The following is a 25,232-nucleotide window of genomic DNA, read 5'->3' as shown; positions in this document are numbered from 1 at the left end:
GTTACTCAGTACATATTCACAGCAGGGAAGAGAGAGAGAGAGTTAGAATTTGTAAAGATGAAGGGCTACATGAGGAGCCAAGATGAAAGGATGAAGAAAACTAAAAACGATGCCTCATAAACTCTTTAACAGTTTCATGTGATATTCATTCAGTCGGTCACAAGTTATATAGTGCTTTTTTGAGAAAAAATATCATGTGCATGGTGTGTATGACAGATGTAACCATATGTATGTTATGTACTAGATATTAATACGAGATATAATAAGCAGTGATGGACTAATGGATTAGTCACACTTATGAAATGGTTTTAAATACACATACCACAAAATGCCAATTCCAACAATTGTACCGAAATATATTTCTCAAATTTATTGTTAGCACAAGTTTTTGTGTTTGTTGGTACAAAATTCACGTTCAAATGACAATATTTTTCTTATTTTCTACTTTCTCTAGTGTGTGGACACCTATTCTTCTTTCTTTTCCTTTTCTCCACACTAGCTCGGTCTCCCTCTTGAGGTATATTGCTTCTACTGACCAGGGTCTGATTTCCATATACTCATCTATCCTTAGGCCTACATGAAGGAACTGTGTAGTGTAGTACCAAACTTAGGATGCTTGGCAGAAGCTTGGTTAAGGAGTACACCGCACTGGCGATCCTCCCCCTTTAATGACAGACTCAACATGTGGCCGCCTTGGAGAGACAGATCCTAAGGAGACTGCATCTCCTACCACCCACGTTCCCCAGCTCTGAAATCTATGCTGTTGCTAAAACCAAACCTCTACTTCACAGACTTTGCTGACTTCGAGCGTGGGCAGCAAACCGACTTGCCACACACAATAACGCCTTGCTTCAGGACATTATTGCATGCACCAGCACAGTGCTTGGGAAACGCCCACAGCAGAAACTACTCTCCCCAGCACAAATCATACACGACCAATTTCAGATGTATTTCCCGGAGACACCTCTTCCTGCCCATCGAATTGGCCTCCAACTACCGGTTCCAGATACTCAACGCCCCAGAGAAGACTTCCCTCTGTTTACAAAGAAAAACCGAAAATGCAAGACAACAAAAAGTGATAGTGATCAGTGTTAATGTGGAAATGTTCAGTGAAAGTATTTATTTATTTATTCATTTATTTATTTGATATATTGTGAACGTGATGCATATCAAAGAGACAAAAAAACGTTCTGTTCTCCAACCTACTCTCCTGTCCTTTCCGGCGGTCTGCTGAGGGTTTTTCGGGTTTCCCCTCCGCCGCGGGCAAATGCTAGACCAATGCCACACCGAAGAAAAGAGTTCCACAGTACAACACGAATATTCTTTCTGCAACCGCTGAACACAGACTTTAAAATCAGTGAAAAAAGACCCTTAAGAGGCTTACTGCCTAAAACAAGACTTCCTTGTAGGTGTACTATTATGCTTCATTAAATGTTATTGCTATAATTGTTACCTGTTAAAAATACGTACAACTGCTTGGATGAATAAACAAACACCTTTGAAATGAAGGCAACAAAATGCATTCCTGTTCAGCCGGTATCTACGTAAAACCTACCTCAAGCCGATTATTATAAACAGATAACTAATCTGTAATATTGAGATTTGATGATAATGTTCTTCACTCCAACCAAAGAAATGCTTGGTACACAGGCTCAAAGTGCTATCAGCTATATGGAACATGGTGTTTGAGGTAGTTGCAAGAAAATTTGACCAATTTGGGTCACCCCAAAAATGACACAGGCACTCAACAGGAGGCATTCCAAGATGGTCCAGACTCAAATGTGGGGTATGCATAATTTAGAAGTAAATTTGACCTGATTGAAAACGATACACTGGTATTCCAAATTTGATCAATAGTGCACATGTTAAACTGAAAATCTAAGGTTTGCGTTTGACCCACAGACTGAAATTTACTATTGTAAATTGGATTGCCATATTTTGATGAGCAGTGGAAATATTGTTGTTAATGATTTAAAAATTCAAACTATTACAATTAATTATTCTGTGTGTGTTGGCATTTGGGCAGATCTTTGAGTCTCTTTACATAAAAATGAACAGCCTGTGGGCAATAATATTTTAGTCATCGAGTATGTCAAACGCTGAATAGGAATCGAAAGAGCAAAACTTACTTTTCAGTAGAATTTCAATCTTCAGATGAGGCGATGATGATGATGATCTTCACTGTCTGCCATCATAATGATTTACAGCAATTAGATGACATCAGCAACCCTCGTGACTATCACAAGGGAAACTACAAGACCACTAAAATTAGGCTGACTCATACCTTAAGAGACCTGGGCATAGGAAAGGAATGAAACATTTACTGGGGATTCAAAGACGAAGAAAAAAATGCATAAAACTTTCATTTCAGCAGGGGAAAATATAAACGAAAATTTTAGATGAAGACCTTGAAAAATATGATAATGCAAAAAGCAAAGATGCCAAATTGCATGAAAACTTAAAAAAAAAAATCACCATTTATGATGAAAATGAAATTTAAAAAAATCTCCTTAATTTTATGTTATAAGAATCCCTTTTCTCCCCCTTCCCTACATACATACTGCAGACACCTGATTCACTGATATTTAACAGAAAAAACTGACTACTCCCCTGACCTTGACCAAAGGCACCACCCACAAAGAACACTGTACTTCCAACAGTTACTTTTTATTAGTTCGCCTTGGAACAGTTTGGGTGCACCCTATGGGCATCTCATCCCATGCATCCGATCCGTGTGATACACAGGACATGTGGGGTACATGTAATATAGGGTAAATAATGAGAAAATAAGCATTCAGTTTTCAATTCAAGCCCTGTTTATTCCCTTCATGACTTGTAACTGGCAAAAAGGTCTTGTTAAACCATAATAAATAGTAACATGTGAAAAGCAAAGAGAATTTTCAGGATAAACAGTTGAATATTTACATAATTTACAAAAAGAGCAAAAATGAAATTAAATTCTTAAATCTTATTTTTAATACAAAATGTTTTTCCCAGCATGTAAACAGAAGACATCATCACATTCTTGATGGTAAACATGTGGTATCTCAACAAAACCTTTGAAAAGTGCTGCATATTGCAATATACATTACTAGCATAGTATAAAAAAGATTTTTCTGTAACAACCTGCAATCATCATGACTGGACAAATGCCTTCCACTTGTGAATAATCTCTGCATTGTTCAATTTGGATAACATAATGAATGCCTAAAAAATGTAGCGCATAACGGAGGTAATATTTACAAAGTAAACTGTACATGTACTGCTGGTGCTCGATTGAACGGGCTCAGGCCGCACCAACACATTTCAACATTTCAATGAAGTATTCCAACATAGGATAATGTTACAATGCCTAGAAAAGAAACAAGTTTAGAAATGAACTAAACATTTGGCAATAATGGCAGGAGTCTTTCTGCATGGTTACAAACAGTTTAGGAATGAGCATACTTCTTCGTACATCACAGTCAGGAAAAATATATATTTTATGCATATATATATATATATGTATATATATGTATGTGTGTTATATATATATATATATATATATATATATATGTATGTGTGTAATATATATATATATGTGTGTGTGTGTATATAAACACACACATATATATATATATATATATATATATATATATATATATATATATATATATACCAACATACATATATTAAGTAGATACATATATATATATATATATATATATATATATATGTGTGTGTGTGTGTGTTGTGTGTGTGTGGGTATATATATATATACATAGATACATATACATACACACATTTACATGTATATATATAAAGACACATACATATGTATACGTAGATACATATACATACACATATATGTGTATATACACACACACACACACATACATATTTATACATATATATATATATATATATATATATATATATATATATATATATATATATATATATATATATATATATATATATATACATATTTATATATATATTTATATATACACACATATAATGTGGTGGTGACAATTCGCAACAGCAAAAAGATACCACATGAAGCATTCACACAGACACACACATGTGCATAACTGCCATCCAAGCGTAACAGATCCACACGCTCAACAATATTTCATTAGTTATTTTATCAGTCCAGCGCACAGCCAGGAATAACATAACATCCATTTAACAGAAGTCATACAACCTCACAGCTTATAAATGACAAATGAATAATGAAAGATCATCGTCATGAAGACTAACAGAGAAAATGAATTCATACCCACAGAATGCCTGTGTTATTATAATTATTATTATTATCATAATTTTTTAACTGTCATCCAAATCAAGTACTCCATTGAAAAAAGAACTGCTTTTCCTTCGAGTTGATCACATTTAAAATCTTAGAAAAAAATAAAATCAAAATATAAAATAACCCAATCGTAAAGTAAATTTAAGGGATGCTTCATTGCAAACTAATGTTGAACAATCTATTTGGACCTAGATATTTTGGCACTTAAGTTTATTTCCATGCAGAAAATTTTCATTTATATAAAATTCAACCACTTGTTTCAATAAATTCAAGTGGAAAAAAATATTTCCACCATCTCCACACACACTCATTTTTCTCATTTTGAATGCTTACTGCCTTACTGGCATTATTTTTTATCAATTACCAAGTAACACTTTTAACTTAGGCACATCATCGATGTTTTTAGCTAATCTTGCTTAAGGCATCTATATTATTTTTAAGGGCTTAGAGAAAAACTCTCTGGATAAGTGTACTTAAATTGGTGTCCTACATTGCACAATGCATCATTGATCATTGCTTGCTTAGGAACTCAAACTGTTACATAGCTCATTAGTTAACAGCTACATCTCTCTTCGTTTAAGCATTTCGAGAACTGGTCATCAAAAATACAAATGCGAAATACAAATTCAAGCTACATCCTGGTAGGCATTTTTCTTTCGAATAGAAATATTAATGGTTTCCATATCAGAGCACGACACTGTAATTAATATATATAAAAATGATCTCACAACTTGAGGAATAAAATAATGTGAGAGCATGATAAGGCCTGATGACAATCACTAACGCCCATTAAATCATATTTAAAATGAGATACTTAAAATTTTTTTCTCCTTATACAAAAAAAAACCACCCCAAAATCACTCTGGGTCAGCATATTTGGCAGAGTGGAAATGGAAGCAATTCAAGAGGTAGCCCCTTCCATTTACAATGGCAACAGACTCACTCACACAGACAAGATCTCGTAATATCTTAAATAACAGAGGAAAACAGATGCTAGACGATTTTTTTATGTCATGGTAACTGGTTCAACTTTTCTAGGGCCCACACTGTACTAAGAAAAAAAATGCCTTCATCATCCTTAAACTTCCAAAATGGAATGCTCATCAATTCTGGTAAACAGACAATACTTGTTTACCTCACCCTCATGCATACATGGATGAAAAAAAATGGGAATTTTTTTGGTTTATTAAAAAGAAAATAAAATAATAATTACAAGCACAACCAATTTAAAAGCTCTCACAGTGAAAATTAATGAGGCATTCAACCGTCACTTTTGAGCCACTCCGTCAAACACTTTTTTCCCATTTTCATTTGGGTGCGCAACAAAAATTTAGAATTTTTTCCCTGAATAAAATTAAGCAGGGGGTACACATCAACTTCCAACACTCCGCTTGCACAATAGCCAACCCCAAAACACATACAAAAACGTTTTGTTCTTGAAGCATGTGATAATACAGTTCATTACAGGGGTGGCGAGGGAAAAAGGAAATGCCTTAGACCACCTCTCTCTCCCCTCGGGGCCCTCTAGGAAGTTTTTGCGTGACTTTCTCATTTTTGTTGTAGGATCCCTTGGAAGAAAATATTTGGGTCATGCTTGAGTGAATTAAGTAATTTGTTCAATTGCTTGGGAAAGGTCCCCTGCAGCCTGCCAGCAGTATATGTCAAAATACATCACACAACTACCATTTTCTCATCTTTGAATTTTTTTTTTATTGGAACAATCATTGTTCCAGCCATTAAACTCTTTGTTCCTGGCAGCAAATTCAGCAGATACCACAAAAAGATAAAGCGCAACGGTTTTAAAGTACTCTAAATATTTTGACAAATTATTTTTTTTTATAGCTAAAGCACCTCATATGATGACTCTCTTATCAAAGAAACTTCACATTTATACAAAAGGAAAAAAAATATATATATATGTGTGTGAGTGTGTATATATATATATAAGATATATATGTATGTATTCCTACATTGTGGAGCATCTCATTGTTGTGATTTTCTTTTTTTTTTGAGATTCCTATCGTGATGTCCTCTGAAAAAAGGCAACATGGTATTTTCTTGTTGTGGAGGTTTTGCTGGGATATTCGGATATTTAAGAGCCTTGTAAAACCATGGGCTAGAAATGGAGTTGGAATGACAATGATTAAAATGTGGGACACAAGAGGAAAGGGAGCTAGTTTAGAAGAGGGCAGAAAACTAGTTTCTTTATATTAATAATAGAAAAGGGAATCACAGGATCAGTGTTTCTGATGATGTACACTTGCCGCCACTTGACCAACATTGGAAGAATCATATTCAAGCACCAAGCGTTTTATGTGAGATAACTTCTCGTGCAAGTACTGGAACTTTTTCTTGGCTTCAGGATATTGCTGATCACGCTTGTTTTCTTGATATTCCCTCACTATTTGGTCTTTAATGGTCTGCAAAAGATATGAATAAGAATTTGGCTTATAACATACATTATATTTACATGTATTTAGGACACAGAAATGTGGGCATTACAATTTCTCTCAGATTTCATTCAAGCTTTCTTAGTCAAAAGGAAAAACTTTTTTATTCCAAATACAAGGAAAATAAATTTGATGTATAAGCCAGGAAGATGTATTTTCACGCATGAAATTATTCACTAGAAATCGCAAACCCCTTATATCTCACTTGAAGTAAAGAATAAGTGTCCAAATACAGTATTATTAATAGCATGCTGATAAAATCTTTAGCAAACAAGTCTTTTCAATTTTTAGCTTTACACAAATATTTTACCACAGTATGTCTGAGTTTTATAATAATTAACATTTTTTTAAAAACAAGCAGAAGCTATGAGGGATGAATCTTGACTTTACATAAATATGTCAGATTTTTTTAACCAAGTCCTCCTTTTTGACAAAATCTCTGTACTTTATTTTCTTAAATATTTATTTTAAAATACATCTTAACAAAGTATGGGTCACTATGGGGGGGGGGGTTTCAAATTGGTTGTACAATATTACATGACTTTACTTGAGGGAATCTGTAACAACTTCACAGTAAACTCTCCAGTATCCTTTTGGTGGACTATCCGTACTACTCTATCTCCTCAGCACTTTGGGATTTTAATAAAATAACAAGTTTTAAATGCTTGGGCTTCCTTAAAAGTTTTTAATTTCACAAAATCAACAGTTCTCAACAGCATTAAATGCTTTAAATTAAACACTTTTGCCCAATCCATACTTTCCCATTGATGATTACCTGACATTCATCAGCCCCGGAAATTCCATATCCTCCTTTAAGGGAGACCAAATACAGTATTTCACTCTGCAAAAATAAGTCATTAACTATCCACACCAAATTATTGAGACACCAAACATGGAATTTCAGAAAAAGAACTTTATCTTAAAATACTTAAGTTAATATCACTAATATGTGACACACCAAAAGAAAGCTTGACTTTCTCATATTAACACATGTTTTGATTTCCCTGAACATGACTTCAACTAAAATGACAAACCCTAGAAAGTTACTACATAAAATGAACATTAAACAGGACCAGATTCACCAGTCTCACTCAATTTCAATGTCCATCTTTAGGCATTCCCTCCCAGTTTGAGAAGTCTATTGATAGTATTTAATAAATTTGTTTCAACAAATTAAAATGGGATGGCAACATATTTACTGAGTATTAAGGTTTTATTATCCCAATTTATCTATGCCAATCAAATAATCTGCATGGGTTAACCCCAATTCAAAGAGCAATAAAAAAACTAAATTTGTCTCCATGAATACACTTTGTATTTTCACATAAAATATTTATTTAGACGATCTATGTTGCTAGACTGCATGTAGTGTCATCATCAGTTGCACGTACAGGGATTATAATTGCATATGATGCTGATTCCATGCATTGAAACCCGGGTTGTCTAAATAAATATCGAACTTGGAAATACAAAATGTATTCTTACCTTGAGTCATGGATCACTTCCACAAAGAAACCCTGGAAACTACATATTACATTTGGCAAGGAAATTTTCAATATTGTATTGCACGCCTGATGTCCTCTGCAAAAAAAATGAGTAAAACTGATTCCTTCCTTACATTCCACTCTTCACTCCCTTTCTCCTTTTGCAGTAACCGCTCTTCTAAAATGGCAAACCGCCTTGAAACCATTTCAACCACAGCATGAAGTTCTCGATACTCGCTGTAATCAGCATTGAAATCTGCCTTATATTTGTTCCTCTGCTCTGCTGTCATGATTCTGGTATATTCCCTGTCAATTAATAGTAACAATTCAGTTAGAAACGTCACCATACAAAACAGAAAGTAACACTCAAGGTTTGCTTCATTGAATGTGATTTTTTCTTTGTCAAAACACTGTCCCCATTAATTCTTTTGTAGAATCAAACAAACGAAGACCTATTATTTAATAAACATATATTAAATGACAAGTATTCCCGATCATATGTCTTCCAAGAGCAATTGTTTATGTACTTATTCCTTAAATAATAAACTATGATGGGACTGAAACATCTTCATAAATAACATACTACTCAAATAAAAACCTCCATGAACAATAAGCTCAAGAATGTTTGGCATTACAATGCACAATAGAAAACTTGAGATCTCTGAACACTGACATAAGAGTGACTTTCGGACAGTATTTTACAAAATATGGCTCATGAATAAAATTGGACACTGGAAATGAATGTCAACTGGAGATGTGATTCCTGGGTCAGAGATGGATTTTGACTCTGAAGCTGCAATCACACTCAGCACAGTGAATGATTCTAGCATCATGATTCTGGATACTAGGTGGATTGGGACTAACCACTGAAAAATATCAGTTGAAATGACGAGTTAATTAAAAAGTTGTTGTTTTGGAGAGCAGTTGAAGTGAGATAAATTTAACCTGAATAACACAACATATTTCATACAATTAAGAAAATAGTGGAGTTCTTTCACCAGTTTAGAAAATATTTCACGCTGAATGTTTCAAATTCTCAATATTCCCAGGGGTTTCATAAAAAAAAATCACATAGTTTCACAAAGATTTCAAATGGCTTACATACAACATCAGCAGTACCAGAGACAAGATTTACATGTAATCCACTGAAGCTACATAGTCCCTCATAGTTTGAAGTCATACACAATAAGACAGGGTAAGTTTTAAGTACTTGAAATCTCTGATTGCTAAGTCTCAGTTAACTTATCCCAATATTCTTTTAAGTTTTCCATCTCTTATTACACGGGAAAAAAAGTGGGGAAAAGTGATTGAATTCTATTTAAATGGGGTAATTCTGCAAGAGTAACAGTTTTTATTAAAAGCTAAAGATTGTTTGAATCAGATCAGAAATATTTTTGCCATTCCTTGAAGTGCTAAATTTGAAAATTCAGGCACATGCTCCATCATCATAATTTGAAATATCACATCCTGTAACCAATTATCATCCATAAAATTTTGGATGCCACTTGTCCTTTTCATTGGGAAATGCTAAAATAGGCTTTGAGTAGTTTAACACATCTATCGAGTACCTGGTATGTAAGTTGACGAAAATTAGAAAGATACGTCATTCAAAAAAATTTGACCTAACTCCTCTGAAATTCTTGAACTGACTATGACTCTCAAGCATAAATGGTCCATCCAGAAAGTAATCCAGAAAACAATACTTTTGCAGGATTAATGTAGGATTAATTGTAAGTAACACATCCTTTAAATGCGAGGAAAAGTACCTAAGAAATGTGCAAATAGATTTAGAGATATCACCGTAGGTGCTGATTTAGGAAGAGCATCGTCATCTATTTGCACTGTTTGCTGGAATTGGACACAGATTCAGATCAATTTCGTGCTCATGAAATGCGTTGCCTTGTTTGAAGAGGATAAATAGCTGAGAAAATTGTCAGTGAGGACCAGAGGATGGATAGAGTGGAAGAAATGCAGGAACATTGAAAAAGGAACAGCAAAAGCTGCACAGAAAACAAAAGGAACGGTGAATTTGATTAGAGAGATTAGAAGGACATGGATTACAAAAAAATAAGACTAGGAAGAAGTGGGAGAGAAGAAAATGAAAGCACATAAAGCAGGAAGGCAAAGAAGGAGAGCATAAAGGGATACATAAAAGAACAAGGACGAGGGAGAGGGTGGAAATTAAGGTGAAAGAAACACCATGAAAAGAAACGTGAAGGATATGAAGGTTATTATGATGTGGATGCAATGAACAGAAAAGTAAAAGAAAAGTGGAGAAATAAGAAGGAAAAACCATATTAAGTACAAACTAGAAGATATGATGATTGATCAACCCAGAAAATATTCACAAGAGATGGAAAGAATACAGAGCATTGCACAAAAAGCTCAGCATCCAGCAAAGTGAGGCATTGGAGTGCGGTGAGCAGATGCTAAAGGCAGGGGGAAGGGGTGATAGGGTTAGTGGAAGACTGACTCGAGGGTTACGGAAAATCAGGAAGGAACAATTTTATGGGTTTATCTACAGAATTATGAGGGAAGAATTAGGCCAGAAGACTTCATAACATCAGCTCAGTTTTAATATCCATAGTCACATCAGTAATAAGGCCACCGATGGAAAGGCATATCAGGATATATCTCTTTCTGTTGGGCAGAATGAAGGGAGGAAGTGAGCATACGGGATTGAAAAGCAATTTATTGTAGTCAATGTGTTTAGTTGAGAGAAGAAAGAGAATTATCATTGCACTATTGTATAACCTATGTCCATCCAAAACCCACCTTAACCCACAGAATACCAAACACAACAATATCTACTTCATGTATTTTAAGAATCCCCTTTAATGAACATTAGAATTGAAGGTTAATTTACTGCATTTGACTGGAAGGACTTTGAGACTCATCTGAGACTCTCAGACTGCACAGATTTGGATAGCAGGTATCAGGATAGGCAGGGTTATACTGTACGATTAGGGGATGAGGCAGGGTTGACTCTTATCTTGTATATGTGGAAGAGATACTTCAATTTTTCTATGTATATGTGGAGGAAAAGGTAAGAGAGGTAGAGGGAAGGGCTGGAATGTAAGTTGAAAATAAGTGGGGAATCCATAAAATTAGTTAGGTTGGTAAATGAACAAGCTATTTTAATATTTGGTCAATTAGTCAAGGGACTACAATCATTGCTGAGCACACTTAGGAACCAGGGAGAGAAGCAATAAGAAAACCATGGAAATGTGAAGCTCAAAAAAATAGGCAAGCTAAGATCAGGAAGGCATTTCAATTCTTTAAGTGTTTTAGAAGGTAGGCAACGTATTGAGGACAGTAAAATGATAAATGAATTGAGAAATGAATTTTTTTGAAAGAGAAGGAAATATGAAGACAATCTTCAGTATATATGAAGTAGGGAGAAAGTTGACAGAAATTTGAAGAAGGTTGGAAGAATATTAGCAGGGAGTAATGATTGGAAATTGAATGCCGAAGAAGTGTTGAGAGGAGATGTAAGAGAAGCAGAAAGGAACAAAAGATTAGGCAGGTCAGACAGAATTAACGGTGGTAGAATTCATATGCAAAATAAGAGTGGTACATCGAAATAGTATGTCATTTTTAAGTATTTTTTGCCATGTTGGGCAAGGTTTGTCAAGTATGGACAAAAATGTGGAAGTGCTTACATGATTTTATAGAAATAGCACAGAATAACTTGCACTTTCAACAAAAAAATAATAAAAGACAAAAATTTCATACCTTTCACTAAGTATTAACATGAGCATAACATATGGAACATGATTTATTATTAAGCATTTCCCTGAAATCACCGCTAGTCTCATATAAGGAAAGTGAAAATAATGAAGATTAACATTAGACCAGAGACACCTAATGTTGGTAGGTTGTCTAGGCAAGTTGCGAGTACATTCACATTTAATTCTTGCAGAAATTCAAGTTCCTTCTTGTTTGGGGATTTCTTACACATACCATGCACTAGAAATTGAAAGTTATCTCATTTATAAAATTAGATTTGACAGCTGTTTTGTGTTAAAAAAGATTATAGAAAACCACTATTCCATCAACAAAAAAACACTGCACAAGTGCTGGTACATTGTCTACCGATTTGGGAACTAATCATGTTTGCACCTTAAAATCCAATTATTCATTTATACAAACCCATTACAGCAATACCAACATTGATAAATGCGCATCTTGGACATAAGAATGAAAAGAGGGAATAAGTAAGGATTTAATTCGAAAGAGTTATTATTTAAATTTGGGAATGAGGAACATACAACCATGTGATTCCAGATGGTGAGGTGGCTTATGTACTAGCTTCCTTTCCCCAAGGACCCAGGTTTGAATCACGGTGGAGGCCGATTTTTCTCTGGTATCCCGACCCCCTACTTGGAGTGCTTTGGAAAGTACTTTAAGTGAGTACCCCGCCTGCCAGATGGAACATGAAATCGTGCATGACCCTTTGGCTTCTTTTGTTAAGAGTAGGCCGTTCCCTGCACAATTTCCTTCCATTCCCAGAACATCCTAACCCAAACCAGAATACCACCCACCCATCGCAATTGACCTCTGCTGTTGGTCGCCTCCCGTAACTGCTACTACAACATAAAACTGAAGAATTCACCACAATGGTGTGTCCATTCCTGGTGCTTCGATGCATCACAAGAACCTCCTAATATGGATAGGGTACCCACAATGGTATGCTATCATTGTAGTCCCTTAACAAGGGGTTCTAGTCTTTTAAGAACAGTGAAAATGACCCCATGGTAGTTCCACTCATGGCATGCTGACATGATGGGCCTAACTGTCTCGTTAAGGACCAACACCTTCAACACAGATTGCTGCATCTGGCACAGGTGCTGCAAGGCTTGGAAACCTTGTTCACCCTGCCTTTCAAAATGCACAAAAGTCAAGGTAATGCCTAAGCTGCTGTTGCCAAACATGATTGGCAACACGGTTGATATAATATCGACTGATCAAAGAGGAATGGCTGCATAATTGGTGCCTGGCCCCAGAAATGGGCATGGAAAGAGTTGGCAAACGCAATGGTCCTCTGCATATGCAAAAGATGCTCAGTAAGAGGCGTCTTGCTGTTTAAATCAATGGAAATGGTTTGATATTGCAATCAGGAATTGATGATACTATCAGCTACACAGCAGCCATGGTTGATTCCGAAGGAGAGGGCAAGGATACATACGATGAAATAAGGGATTGCTGTGACTACATATGAAAATATGGTATTTGAAGAGAAAAGATGGCATGTTAGTTTGTTAAGCACCAGTGGGTGGTGAGGCAAAGTGCACGGATGGATCAGTTTTGATGAACATAAGAGAGCAGCCTTGACTGAGAGGCCTCTTGGGAAACAATACAAATCAATAAGGTGATATGAATGGTAGGGAAGAAATGCATCTGAAAAAGTGTTAGAGCATTTTGGGCACCTCCGTATAATTGATAACAGAGAAAACTTGTTCAGGAAGTACACGGAAAAAGGAACATTTACCTTGAACAAATGTGTTAAGCATGTACCTCTTCATTTGAATGGATGACAAGAGGGACAATTGATTCTTGGAGCATTGTTTATTTAATTGCATACGATGAGAGATCTTGCTGAACGTCACACGGGCAATGGGAGATACTGAACAGGGCACCATTTACTTGTTTGAAAAGCGAACCATGAAAGGAAGTATAGCAATGATATACTGAGAATGAAATTAATGGGCAATTAAGAGAAAATGTCAAAGAGCTGCAGGACATAAATGACAAGCAGCATGTTGTAAATGCATAAAAAACTGAAGCCTGATTTGCTAGAAACAGCCTGAATACTTGAAAGGAATTATTGTTGAATTTTCAAAAAATGCACAGCAAAAATCAACCTTTTTTTCAAAATTCAACACGACAAAAAACTCTAGCGTTAAAATATCAAATTTCAAAGAAAATAAACGAAGAATTTTTACAACTCTGTAATTGGACGGTTAACGGTTAAAAATTAGAATGTAACAGAATCTGTTCATTAAATTACAAAGCAAATCAAACTGTCAAGTGATTAATTCAATTTTGTTATGCGGTGTTTCCAACATTAAGTGTATTTGGAATCAGTGCGGATCATTTCCATTGAAACAGGATCATTGATCATTTTGCTTCTTAAGCCATAAAAAGATTCTCCTAGAGTATCCCTCCAAGAAGTGGAGCAGCCAGGAGACAACTATTATCTAACACTTTTGTTTTAAAATGTAGAAATTTCAAAGTGTAAAAATCATTTTCCCTGACCAGGATTCGAACTCCGATCCGTCAATGTCTAGCCAAGTGCTTTATTTTGGCCAGTTAACCTAAAGAGGCATCCTCTTACACTCTGGGAGATGTCGGGTGATTTAAAGGAACAAGGTGTTATGATGGAATACTGTACCTACAATGTCTCAAATATTCATGGTCATGCGCTATGCTCCACAGGCCATGGGGTTGAAGCCGACATTCTTTTAAACACAAAGTACATCTTGTAAAATCTAAGAACTGTGGGAGATACTGCGATAGTAACTATTAATGGCCTAATCCACTTTGTACAATTTATATTTGTTAAAATCAGGGCTATTACTTCCTCTTCATAAAAAAAGTACATTTTGTCATAATCACTGCCTAAGATGCTGTACTCATGGTTATTTTCCATGAATTATGGCTGTAGCAAAACTATGTAACAATTTCAACAGCTTTGTAAAAGAATAGGATGCTCTATGCAAAAACAACTCTCTCCTGAATAATATCACCAAAGTTGAAAAATAATAGTTTAACATTAAATATTAAATTAATAACAACTAGATGAAAAGAAATTTTTTCTATCACTGATATTTTAAGCTACTCAGGTAATATATCCCTCAAAGACTATTTTGGCCGACACTTCAATCAATGCATGTATTTCACCACAAGTTTATGATTGCCTGGAGTCCCAACATGGATGCATTTTTCTATGATAGAATTATTGTGGACTGGGATTACAATGCAGAATTTCGTTAGCTAATAAAAGAGCTTTAAAACCCAAACATTACTACTGTGCATATGATATCTACAAATTAATGTGACCATACTTTATATGCTCCCCGCAATATGCTCAACATGTCCTCCCTTTAGTTAGTCTGGAAAGTGTGCATGTATTTTATCATTTTACGTCTGGACTGAGAGAAAGGTCACTACATTCAAAATTCTATAAAAGTTACTGCATTGGAATAATTCACCGGTTGATAAGAATATGTCAATATCATCCTAATCTCGGTCACTCTGGACACACAATTATGTATATTGTTTAGCTGATGGATGTTTCTGGGAAACCACAGATGAGTGGAGCTGGAGCTCCTGTCTTGATACATAAATGTCATGTACTATAGACGATGCACCCAGTATCTTCCTTAAATGTTAATTATGCGCTGTTGTTTATTTTTTATAATAAAACATAATACTATCGCAATAGATGTACGCCATCATCAGCATGGTGTTCCCAATGCACACCCTAAATGCAGAAAACCTAACGACCTTTCCATCATTAAATGACTGTGAGATCTTTACTCAATCATTTCCAAACATCTAACTTGGTGGGCCACCTTGTTTCCTAAATTTAAAACGCCCTGGCTGACTCAACCTCAGATTTAAATCGCCAATAATAAATAAAAGTAATGGTAGCTTTGGGGAGGTCTGGTGATTGTCTACTTATTTACCCCACTGCACTCACATCTGGGAAATGCCTTACATGAGTGCTCACAGAAAAAAATTCAATACTTGTCATGTTTTGAACACCAGCACTTATATATTCTATTGTTTCAGGCTTCACTTCGTGGAAGTAATTGATATCCATTATTGAAATAGAAAGAAAGACTCGTACTTTTCCACAGATTTTATTATACGGTACAACGCGTTTCACCGACTTGCGGCATCATCAGTACCTTTCTATTTCAATAATGGATACCAGCACTTATGTTATCAATCAGAGCTGACACAGACAAGGAAATGTCCCCTTTGTTGGCACATTAATGGACGATGTCGCATGCCATGAGATTCCCCGCCCTGATATTTCCGCCATCACTCATGAAACTTTTTAGGTTTAGGAACGTGTTGTGGTTTATTGAGCAGAAGAGTACATATTAATACTCACGTAAGGTAGTCAGGATATTCCGAAGATGCTCTATCACTTTCCACCTCCTCATCCTTCACTTCAGCACTCACGACCACACGACCCTGGCCACCCCCCCTGCCACCAGGGGCGGCTAAAGTCACACGCTCTTGACCCCTGGTGTAGCCCTCCTCTGGGCTCGTCGAGGTCAACCTGGCCACCGACTTCCCACCGGGCCATGAGTGATTCGTCGCCTTGTCCCTCACTGTCTCCGACACTTCGCCCCCTCGCCCCTCGTCTCCTGCTTCCACCACCCCCACTCCCCCCCCACTGCGGCCACCACTACCACCCCGGCATGCTGCCACGGCGGCACTGCCCTCTGGACTGTGGGATGATGCCGTGGCACCCTGCGCTGCCGTGGCACTCTCTCCTCCCACTTCCTCCCGTGGAGGTCGGGCCGTCGTTGCGGCACGACATCCATGGGCCGGGGATGAGTGCCGTTGGTGCCGAGAAGAGGGTGGGTGATGCCCTGGGCTGCCACCAGTGGGCCGGGACTCGTGGGGTGGGGGCCTGCGGTTTGCAGTGTCCACTCGATTCCGTGGCTGCTGTGGCTGTTGTGTGCCGCTGCCAAGGTTGTTGCAGTTACTGCTGTTATTGTTAATGTTATTATTACCACTGCTCCCCCCACTATTGCTATTGGCAGTCACGGAAGATGGCAATGGCCACTCGCTCCCCGTTGTCCTTTTGAAGTGGGATATGCGTTGCCTCTTGGTGATGATGCCATCGGCACCGTCATAGTAGCCGGGGCGCTTGGCACCAGGGGCCCCTTCCAGGGTCGGCAGGCGTCCATTGGCTGGGGAGGGCACAGCTGGAGAGATGGCAGGAGGGGGGCTGCCTGGGTGGGTGCTGGTCGGAGAGTGACCACTGCCCGAACTGCCATCACTCCCGGGAGGTGTCAGGTTTTGGGGTTTGCGGCTGCAAGGGGGAACATATATACATGCTCATTAGGGGCAAGGCTATTTCCATAGACTAAAACACAAATTAGAAATACATTTTGCAGGGCTGCTGAAAACCATAATAGAATTGCACAATTTCTCAAGCTATTACATGAAATATAGGAGCATTTTGTTACAAAATATAACCTTCTTCAGTTCATATTATACATCGCACTTCTTCCTAGCCACTCACTCCCTCTCTCCTCTTGATTTAACCAACGTTCTCTCAACTACAGAATATACACGTTGATAATTCAGTGATAAATAAATGTTTTTTCCCTTAACTTTGTCGATGAATATCATCCATATCATTCGATGCCATTCATCAAGACTCTTTCAACAGTAAACTTCTGTTGTATTCTGAGGATATCCATCAGCATATGTCAATTATTTTCAAACATATATCAGAGTATCATTGGGAATGATAATCTTTCACATTCCACATCTAAAGTGGGCTGATATAATGGGAACAGATTAGGAAAACATCATGGGATCTCGGGATAGAAGATGGAGGGGAATTGGTGCAAGGGATGTAAACTGCGATCATCGTTGAGGGAAGTTCTCTGTGTTAGATAGCTCATGGCTGATGTCAGATGAGCAAAAATAAACATGTGCTAGTTATTCTTGCCAAATAACAGTAGAGAGGTTAATTTATGAAAAGTCACACGCAGAGTTGATGCACTAAGGAGACAACCCCACAGTGTACAAACATTGCCCACCAACTCTTGATTAACTTTTTCTCATACTATGCCGGTGTTGGAATGTTTTACTACTGTATCACGGGTTTCACGGTTTAATCTATCACTCAGTGTCTCTAGTGATCTGGAGTTTTGATTAAAAACACCTAATCAGAGGGAGGTTCCAAATAGAAGACTGAAATTTTATCTATTCCAGTAAAGGAGTCATATCCAGCTGCTAGTGTATGTGTTGATTAAAGAACTTCATGAACAAAAGATAGTATAAAATATTAGTTTCAATTTCAATGATTTTTTACCAGTTTTACCAAAACATTTCCCACGGATTATTTGTTTGAGGATGAGCTCATAGTATCTACTTACATTTGGTTCATTTCATCTCACTAGTTCAACACAGAATTGACTCCACATTTAGGAATTATAGTGACGAGAATGATGAATATATTTTTTTAAACTAGACACCTGCACACTATACTTAGTCTTATACATTAATATTTAAATAGTATTTTAAACTTCATCCACATCCATAAGGCTCATCAAAATCACTGAAGTGGGATCTGGCAATTCATAATTAGGGCAAACAATTATTTAGTTCAAGAAGGAATAACTTAACCATAGAAGAAAATTAAGCAAACATTGAGAGACATTCCATTTCACACTGACATACTGTGCACATAATTTCTCTGCCATTATTAAGAAAATAATAACACCTTAAAGAGTCACTTATTTCTGCTCTTCAACGAGGACAAAGTTTTATTTCACCGACTAGATTCACTTGTACGACAAATGAGTTGGATTAACAAATGAAAATTATCAATACAAAATTTCAGAGAATATGTGCATATTAAACCAGCAGGCTTAAGATTTCCCCTAACTGTTCCCAGAATAATATAGTCTTTTAGCAGCACATTATACAATACAAAGCAAATACATTGAATTTGATGCTAAATGAAATGAATATTCTCCTAATACTCTGCTAGCCATTTCCACTTAAATCTTCTTTTCATTGTGAAATTATGAAATAAAGATAAATCGTGTAAATAGAATCATAAAAATTTTTGCCTAGTGCTAATAATTTTCACAAAGTGATATAAGTTCATCTCTAAAGACTATTTTTAATTTACTAGAACAAATTTAAACTTATTCCAACAAAATGAAAGTAGAAGAGACAGCTTGCTTCAAAACGAAGCAATATCTGAGGTGTAAATACATGCACCAACACCAATTATATCTACCAATGCAGGATGCCACAGTACACTATTTTGTTACTTTGGTACATGGATACCAGTGCAGTAATGGTTTTCCGTAGCATGCCATATTCTTTCACCAATTTTCAACAAGTTAAATACTTAAAATGCACATCCCTACCAAAGCAGGCATTTCATTACAAACAATGTATTTGGAATGTAAAAGGCTATTTTTACAACTCGAAAAATTGTTGAGAGCCAAAGATAACAGAATCGAAGACAATTTTCAAACTGAAAATGAATTTTCTTCTTACAAGTTATTGACACTTTTAAATGATAAAATCTTCTGATAAAATCAAAAACTGTCGCTGTTTTACATTTTGCGATTTACTGGGTACCTATTTTAGTTAGTCTCAAGTTCTGAATCATGAAATCAGGTTTAAACACGTAAGTACATTCTCCATAAAGGCATTTATTTACATTTTTACTATCTTAGGGAGAATTTTTCATAGCCTTTGTAATTTAGAAACAAGATGAATGAAGTGTGATCACCTATATGAATAGAAAATTCTTATGAGACATACATAAAATTATCTTACATTCCAACACAAATAGCCATTTTTGCTTAATAAGCACTTTGATCAGTATAACTTTTTATAATTTTATTTTATCACAAAATTCCAATAAGATGTCAACATTCTTTAATATCTCTCTTAATTTTGGTTGAACTATTAATGGCTCAGCTCAGTAGCATTAAATCTCTGACTTTCACGAGGATTATTCATGTCTCTCCAATGCAGGATCTTTTTTCTTTTTATTAAGATTCAAAACATATTTGGGAAAGTAAAATTACCAGATGCAATTTATGAAAAGCTACATCTTATACTGAAGAGTTACACAAGGAAGGTTCATACTGACCGATATCCAAAGTAGACCATTAAATGGCATTGATTTCAGAGGTCACGATTATCGTTTTAAGTTCAATCGCAAAGAATGAGGTAATAACATGCTGCATGGGTTTTAGAAGAAACCCAGAACTTAAAATCACAGGCAACTATAATAATGGCTCACAGATGATATCCTCCAAATTAAAAATTAAATTCTTAAGACAGATAAAAGACAGGGTGATCATGAAATTGCAGGTCATTTTGAATGTAACTACATATGAAAGTATTTCTTTTAACATTTTCTTTGCCCCTTTCTTTTTCTTTTGTTCAATTTTCCATCTACTTCATCAATGCTCCAAGTGCTAAACTATATTAAGATCAATAAGGCTCTTCCTCCCAACACTATTCAATTTCCTTAATGTTAAGAAAAACTAGTTTCTGGACTTAATTAATGTAAACACTATGATCAATCAGACAGCCATATTAATTATTAGCCAAAAACATATGAGCTACATATCCAAAACCAAACAACATAGCTAGGGAAAAGAGTATGGAATTTTGGTGGCAGAAACTTTAGAAACTGCTAAAACGGTGAGGTCAAAAACCCAGGTAATTTTCCCTTAGTAAATGCTATTAAAACCTCATCTAACCTTTATATATGAACACCTTACCCTTCAAAATCAGTCTAATTCCAGCATTCATACCAGCAAATCAAAAAAATTTAGTAAAGAGCAAATACAACTAAAATTAAAGGTAAATTAGTATTAACGAGCAGTAGTGAAATGTATGTCATGAGCTGCAAAAGTTTATGTTATCATCAAATATTGCATAAAAATGCACGACAAAGCAAGAAGTTCAAAAAGACTAAGGGATTAATAGTGTAAAAAGCATATAAGTAGTGCACAATTAGGCTCAACTATTAATAAGAATTAACATTCTTCATATCAGAGAGAAAAATCAAACATTACCACACATGCTCTAATATGTTGGTACATGTTTTCGACTACCAGAGCTATAACCCGAGTCATAAACTTGAAAATAAAATATTGCAACTTGCTCTGCAAGCGAAATGAAGACTCACTGACCGTTTCAGGACCTGCCTGTCCTGTTCAGAATAGAAAGGCCAGTCCTCTTGAACATCATTCCATAAACTACGAATTAAGTGGTATGTGTTGCCATTCATGAATGCTACCTGCTGTATAGCTGATACCAGGGCATTCTTCTCTCCCCGAAAGCCCTCTGCAATCAACATCAAAGAAGACAATTGTTTAATACACAACCAAATCTTAAATGACCGATTATTATGCAGTAAGACCTCATTGAGGCAAAGTTGCTCAACATAAATTTATTTCCATTTACGATATCAAGAAAACCTTTAGAATTAATTAGAATGTCTTAAGACAGCAGCAATACTTCTGTTGCTCAACTAATCAAGAATAATAAATGGGCCTTTTCGCCAACGTGAAATGGAGAACTGTCATGAAAAATCAGTACTCACCCCTCCTTATCCTGTCATAGAGTTCTGGCTTTTTAAAAGGCCTCAAGGCTAATAGATGAATCAGTCTTTCCCTGAAATCGAGAGAGCACAATGACATTTTTATGCAGAAGTTAAACCCTTATATAAATCAACCAAAAATATTCCTTTACACTACATGAAGTGATAAAGTTATATTCTAAACGATGACCGAGGGCAACTATTATATCATTATCTCAAAATTTGACAGATTTTTAAGGATGAAAGTAAGAAGTTTTTCTAAACATCACCTTAATATTGCACTTTGTTAAAATCCTATTAGTTCTCAACGATGCAGATTCAACATTTACTTTTCACACTCTTACCTTCATCATAAGAATCTGTATGACCCATAGACACTCAAAAGAATTGTAACATTGAGTAGCTAATCAATCGAGTACAAAGTCAATGCTTTCAGATCTGTAAAGATATTCCCCACTGGTTAAATTACGTTTGATATAAAGCATCAATATACAAAGTCATCGGGATGATTTCCTCTGGGTATCATCACTGAAAACACTGTGAATGTTACCAGGTTTGCACAGCCCTGATGCCACTGCATCCACTATGAATAGAATACATTTGATCACGTGTCCAGTGGCCATCTTAGATTGTCATTTTGAAATACAGCCAAGGGGAACATTTCATTGCTGAACTCAGATTTGAATTCTGTTCAGGCCTACTTCGATCTGAACCCCACCTCACATCTATATGAAGTGTTTAACTGGAAACAAGCTAGGTTGTTAGCCTCGTGGATTTAGAGCACTAGGCCACTGACCGGAGGGTCGTTAGTTCAAATCCAGGTTATGCCTCAGGATATTCTCAGTTGAACTCGAGTGTTGCCACTTTCTTGGTATCACTCCAATCAAACTTTCTTCGAGAGTGAAAACTTTAATATTTGGTTCAGCACCATCACCTCAATCTCCACATTGGCCTCCTCAATAATTATTTCTGCGGGGTAGTTAATATGGGTAGTTTCAATGAATTTAATTCGGAGGTCAAGATACTTATCTGTGAGTGGATAAGAAGTTTTGATGCAATCACACTCCTGCACCTTTATGTAAAGAGCCAAACTCGGTCAAAACCGAAAGGAAAACGCAGAGGCAAGTGCAGTATGGACAGTTAGGGATGAAAGTGAAACAAAATGCAACCTTTGAAACAACTGAAATATTTACTTATGACACAAGATACTATCTTGCCATCTTCCTGACAACATCATCATACGCAATCGATGATGACCCTCATCAGTGTCTTCGACAGAGCTACTTGGTGCTGAAGATCAATTTGTGAAAGAGTACCATGACTCTAGGCTCAAAATTGAATGGTGCTTATGGAAACCCGCAGGTAAAGCAAGGCTATGGAATTCATTTGGATACGATACATTAGTGGAAAAACAAAAATGATAACAAGAAAGCATCTTGGTTTGAAGCAAACTCTGTCCAAAGGATCACTGACATCTGACGGGTAAATTGTGAAGTGAATTTTACCATGGATTCTCAATTAAATAAATTGCTCGAACAAATTCCTACTGACCCACAGCAGTAATATTTGGAGTCCTTGTAAAACACCTCCTTTAGCTCCTAGTGCACACATTGCTTCATCTACTAAAGGTGCAAAGGATTTATGAATACAAAAACTAGCTATCCATTAAGATAAATATATATCTTGATAAATAGATCTTAATATATCAGGTATCATTAACAAGTATCAGTCATGGAAAGTCTGCCACGCACAACATTGGAGATTTAGACAATGAAAGAAAGATGGTCTGGAACCCAACTTGGGAGACGGGATCAAGTGAGATGGAGGACGCGTTGAAAGATAATTGATACACTGCATTTATGAGAATTAGAATGCCTTTGAAAAATATCTAGCCGTTACTGGATTTGAACCTGGACATTGGAGGCAGTAACCTGACCTCGCTAATGTGACCCCAAGACATTTCTTTCACCTCTTGTCTTACAGCATCTAATTTGAAATCTGCCATCCCTGGTGCCACAACCACATACCAAACCGACCTTAGGGCCAAAGACGGCAATCCTTCAATGTCATGGCTACACAGACTTGTTGAGTAAGAAGGAGAACGTACTTGATGGGCCTCTTCCAAATGTCCTGACTTCCCCCGCCGCGCTTTCCAGCTCCGCCCATGACCCTCCCGCCGCCCGGGATGCTCGGTCCATTTGAGATGGTGTTCAGGTGCGGCATTCCAGCATCCAGGTGATTCCCATTGCTGCTGTCATTATTGGAGGTGTCATGACAGTTGGCAAACGAGTTGGCACTGCTGCGTGGCTTGTGGGCCCCCCCACCACCCATCGCCATGGCACTGAGGGGGGGCCCAATGGCCCGGTACGAGGGGGGCGATGTCTCCCTTTTCGGTAGCGCCCCTATGCCACCCACCTTCTTCACTTTCACCTTGCGACCAATGTCTGGCCCCGATGCCTTGATCACTTGTGTGCTGGAGACAGAGGAGAGATTAACGGTAAAAACTAAATTGCACTCAATCCACACGACCCAAATTTATTAGATTAAACCATCAAAACCATTGAAAAACTTTAGTTATCTTAGTTACACTTTAAAAAAGTTAACATCAAAAGTCAACATTTTTTTGGGCAATACATTTCCTTTTCTTATAAATGCATGCATGGGAAATGCCTCAAAATTGTTATGCATATGGCCACAGCATAAAAAAAGAGCATGAATGACAACATAATATGACAGCCCTTTCAACATGAAAATAACGCCCTCAGACGCCCTTAAGCCGAAGTGAAATTTTCATCTGAATGCAATATCCTGTATGAATATAGAAATGTCAAAGTGGGGTCAGCTTATATTCCCATTTATGTCAAGTGATTATATCATAACAGTGAGTATTATATCAGGAAGTATCACACAGACACTTCCTCAATTAGTACATGATCAAGCATCGGAATGAAACAGGGAGAGATACATGCACACTCTCACCAATTCTTTTTATGTTGTTCCTCAGCCACAGCCATTCTATGTTTTGTTGCAGCGTAAACATCTTCATTTGCCTGAATGCGCATTTTGCAGGGAAGAGCACCCATACATTCGAAGGACCTGAAAGTGATTTTAAATTATTTATTTATTTATTTATTTATTCAGTATAAGTCCGAAAACAGCACATTTAGGCCTTTACATCGAACTATTAACAACGATAACAATGTCACATTTACAAACAACCAAGCCCTAGATGGAGGGAAACTCACCCAGGCGGGAATCGAACCCGCGACCCTTGGAATGGCAGACGAGGACGTTACCCCGCCGCCACCGGGGCCGGCGAAATTACAAACAGAAATTGAATGCATGGGACAGGAGGTCTAACATTCGTATTCTCTCCAAACAATCAGAATAGTAATTACAGTATAAATTAAATATCACCATTTAACTCTTTTCAATAGAGCATTTAAAAATTATTAATTCAACCCATAATTTATTCCTTTGCATCAGATACCCAGGAGAACTTTACAAACCGCAATGAAGCATGTTGACCACAATCTGGGATAATACTCACTTATGGCTTATATGGTCACTTTTTTCCAATACTAGAGGGTCATACATAAGAATTGAACAGCATGACCTTAAGTTGGCACTCACTGTGAATGAAGTCCTCAATTTCTCAGTATAAA

The 25,232-nt window shown here is 36.6% G+C and overlaps 1 protein-coding gene across 1 annotated transcript in view; it reads right to left on the bottom strand.

Annotated features, from left to right (window-relative positions):
- Positions 1-3,994: 3,994 nt before the first annotated feature.
- The window catches only part of Su(Tpl) (Suppressor of Triplolethal), a 310,141-nt gene continuing 288,903 nt past the window's right edge, over positions 3,995-25,232 (bottom strand). The window contains exons 4-10 of the mRNA XM_071594264.1: positions 24,547-24,663; positions 23,675-24,040; positions 21,571-21,641; positions 21,158-21,311; positions 16,351-17,283; positions 8,360-8,531; positions 3,995-6,711 (exon numbers count right to left, since the gene is read on the bottom strand). Coding sequence (XP_071450365.1) covers positions 6,529-6,711; positions 8,360-8,531; positions 16,351-17,283; positions 21,158-21,311; positions 21,571-21,641; positions 23,675-24,040; positions 24,547-24,663 — 1,996 coding nt within the window. The 3' untranslated portion in view covers positions 3,995-6,528. The remainder of the gene's footprint in view (positions 6,712-8,359; positions 8,532-16,350; positions 17,284-21,157; positions 21,312-21,570; positions 21,642-23,674; positions 24,041-24,546; positions 24,664-25,232) is intronic.

This window comes from Hetaerina americana, unplaced genomic scaffold (assembly GCF_022747635.1).
Source record: "Hetaerina americana unplaced genomic scaffold, ioHetAmer1.1.p SCAF_6, whole genome shotgun sequence".
NCBI classification, from domain to species: Eukaryota; Metazoa; Arthropoda; class Insecta; order Odonata; family Calopterygidae; genus Hetaerina; species Hetaerina americana.
The sequence above is the reverse complement of the archived record's forward strand: the minus strand, read 5'-3'. Positions and strand labels throughout refer to the sequence as shown.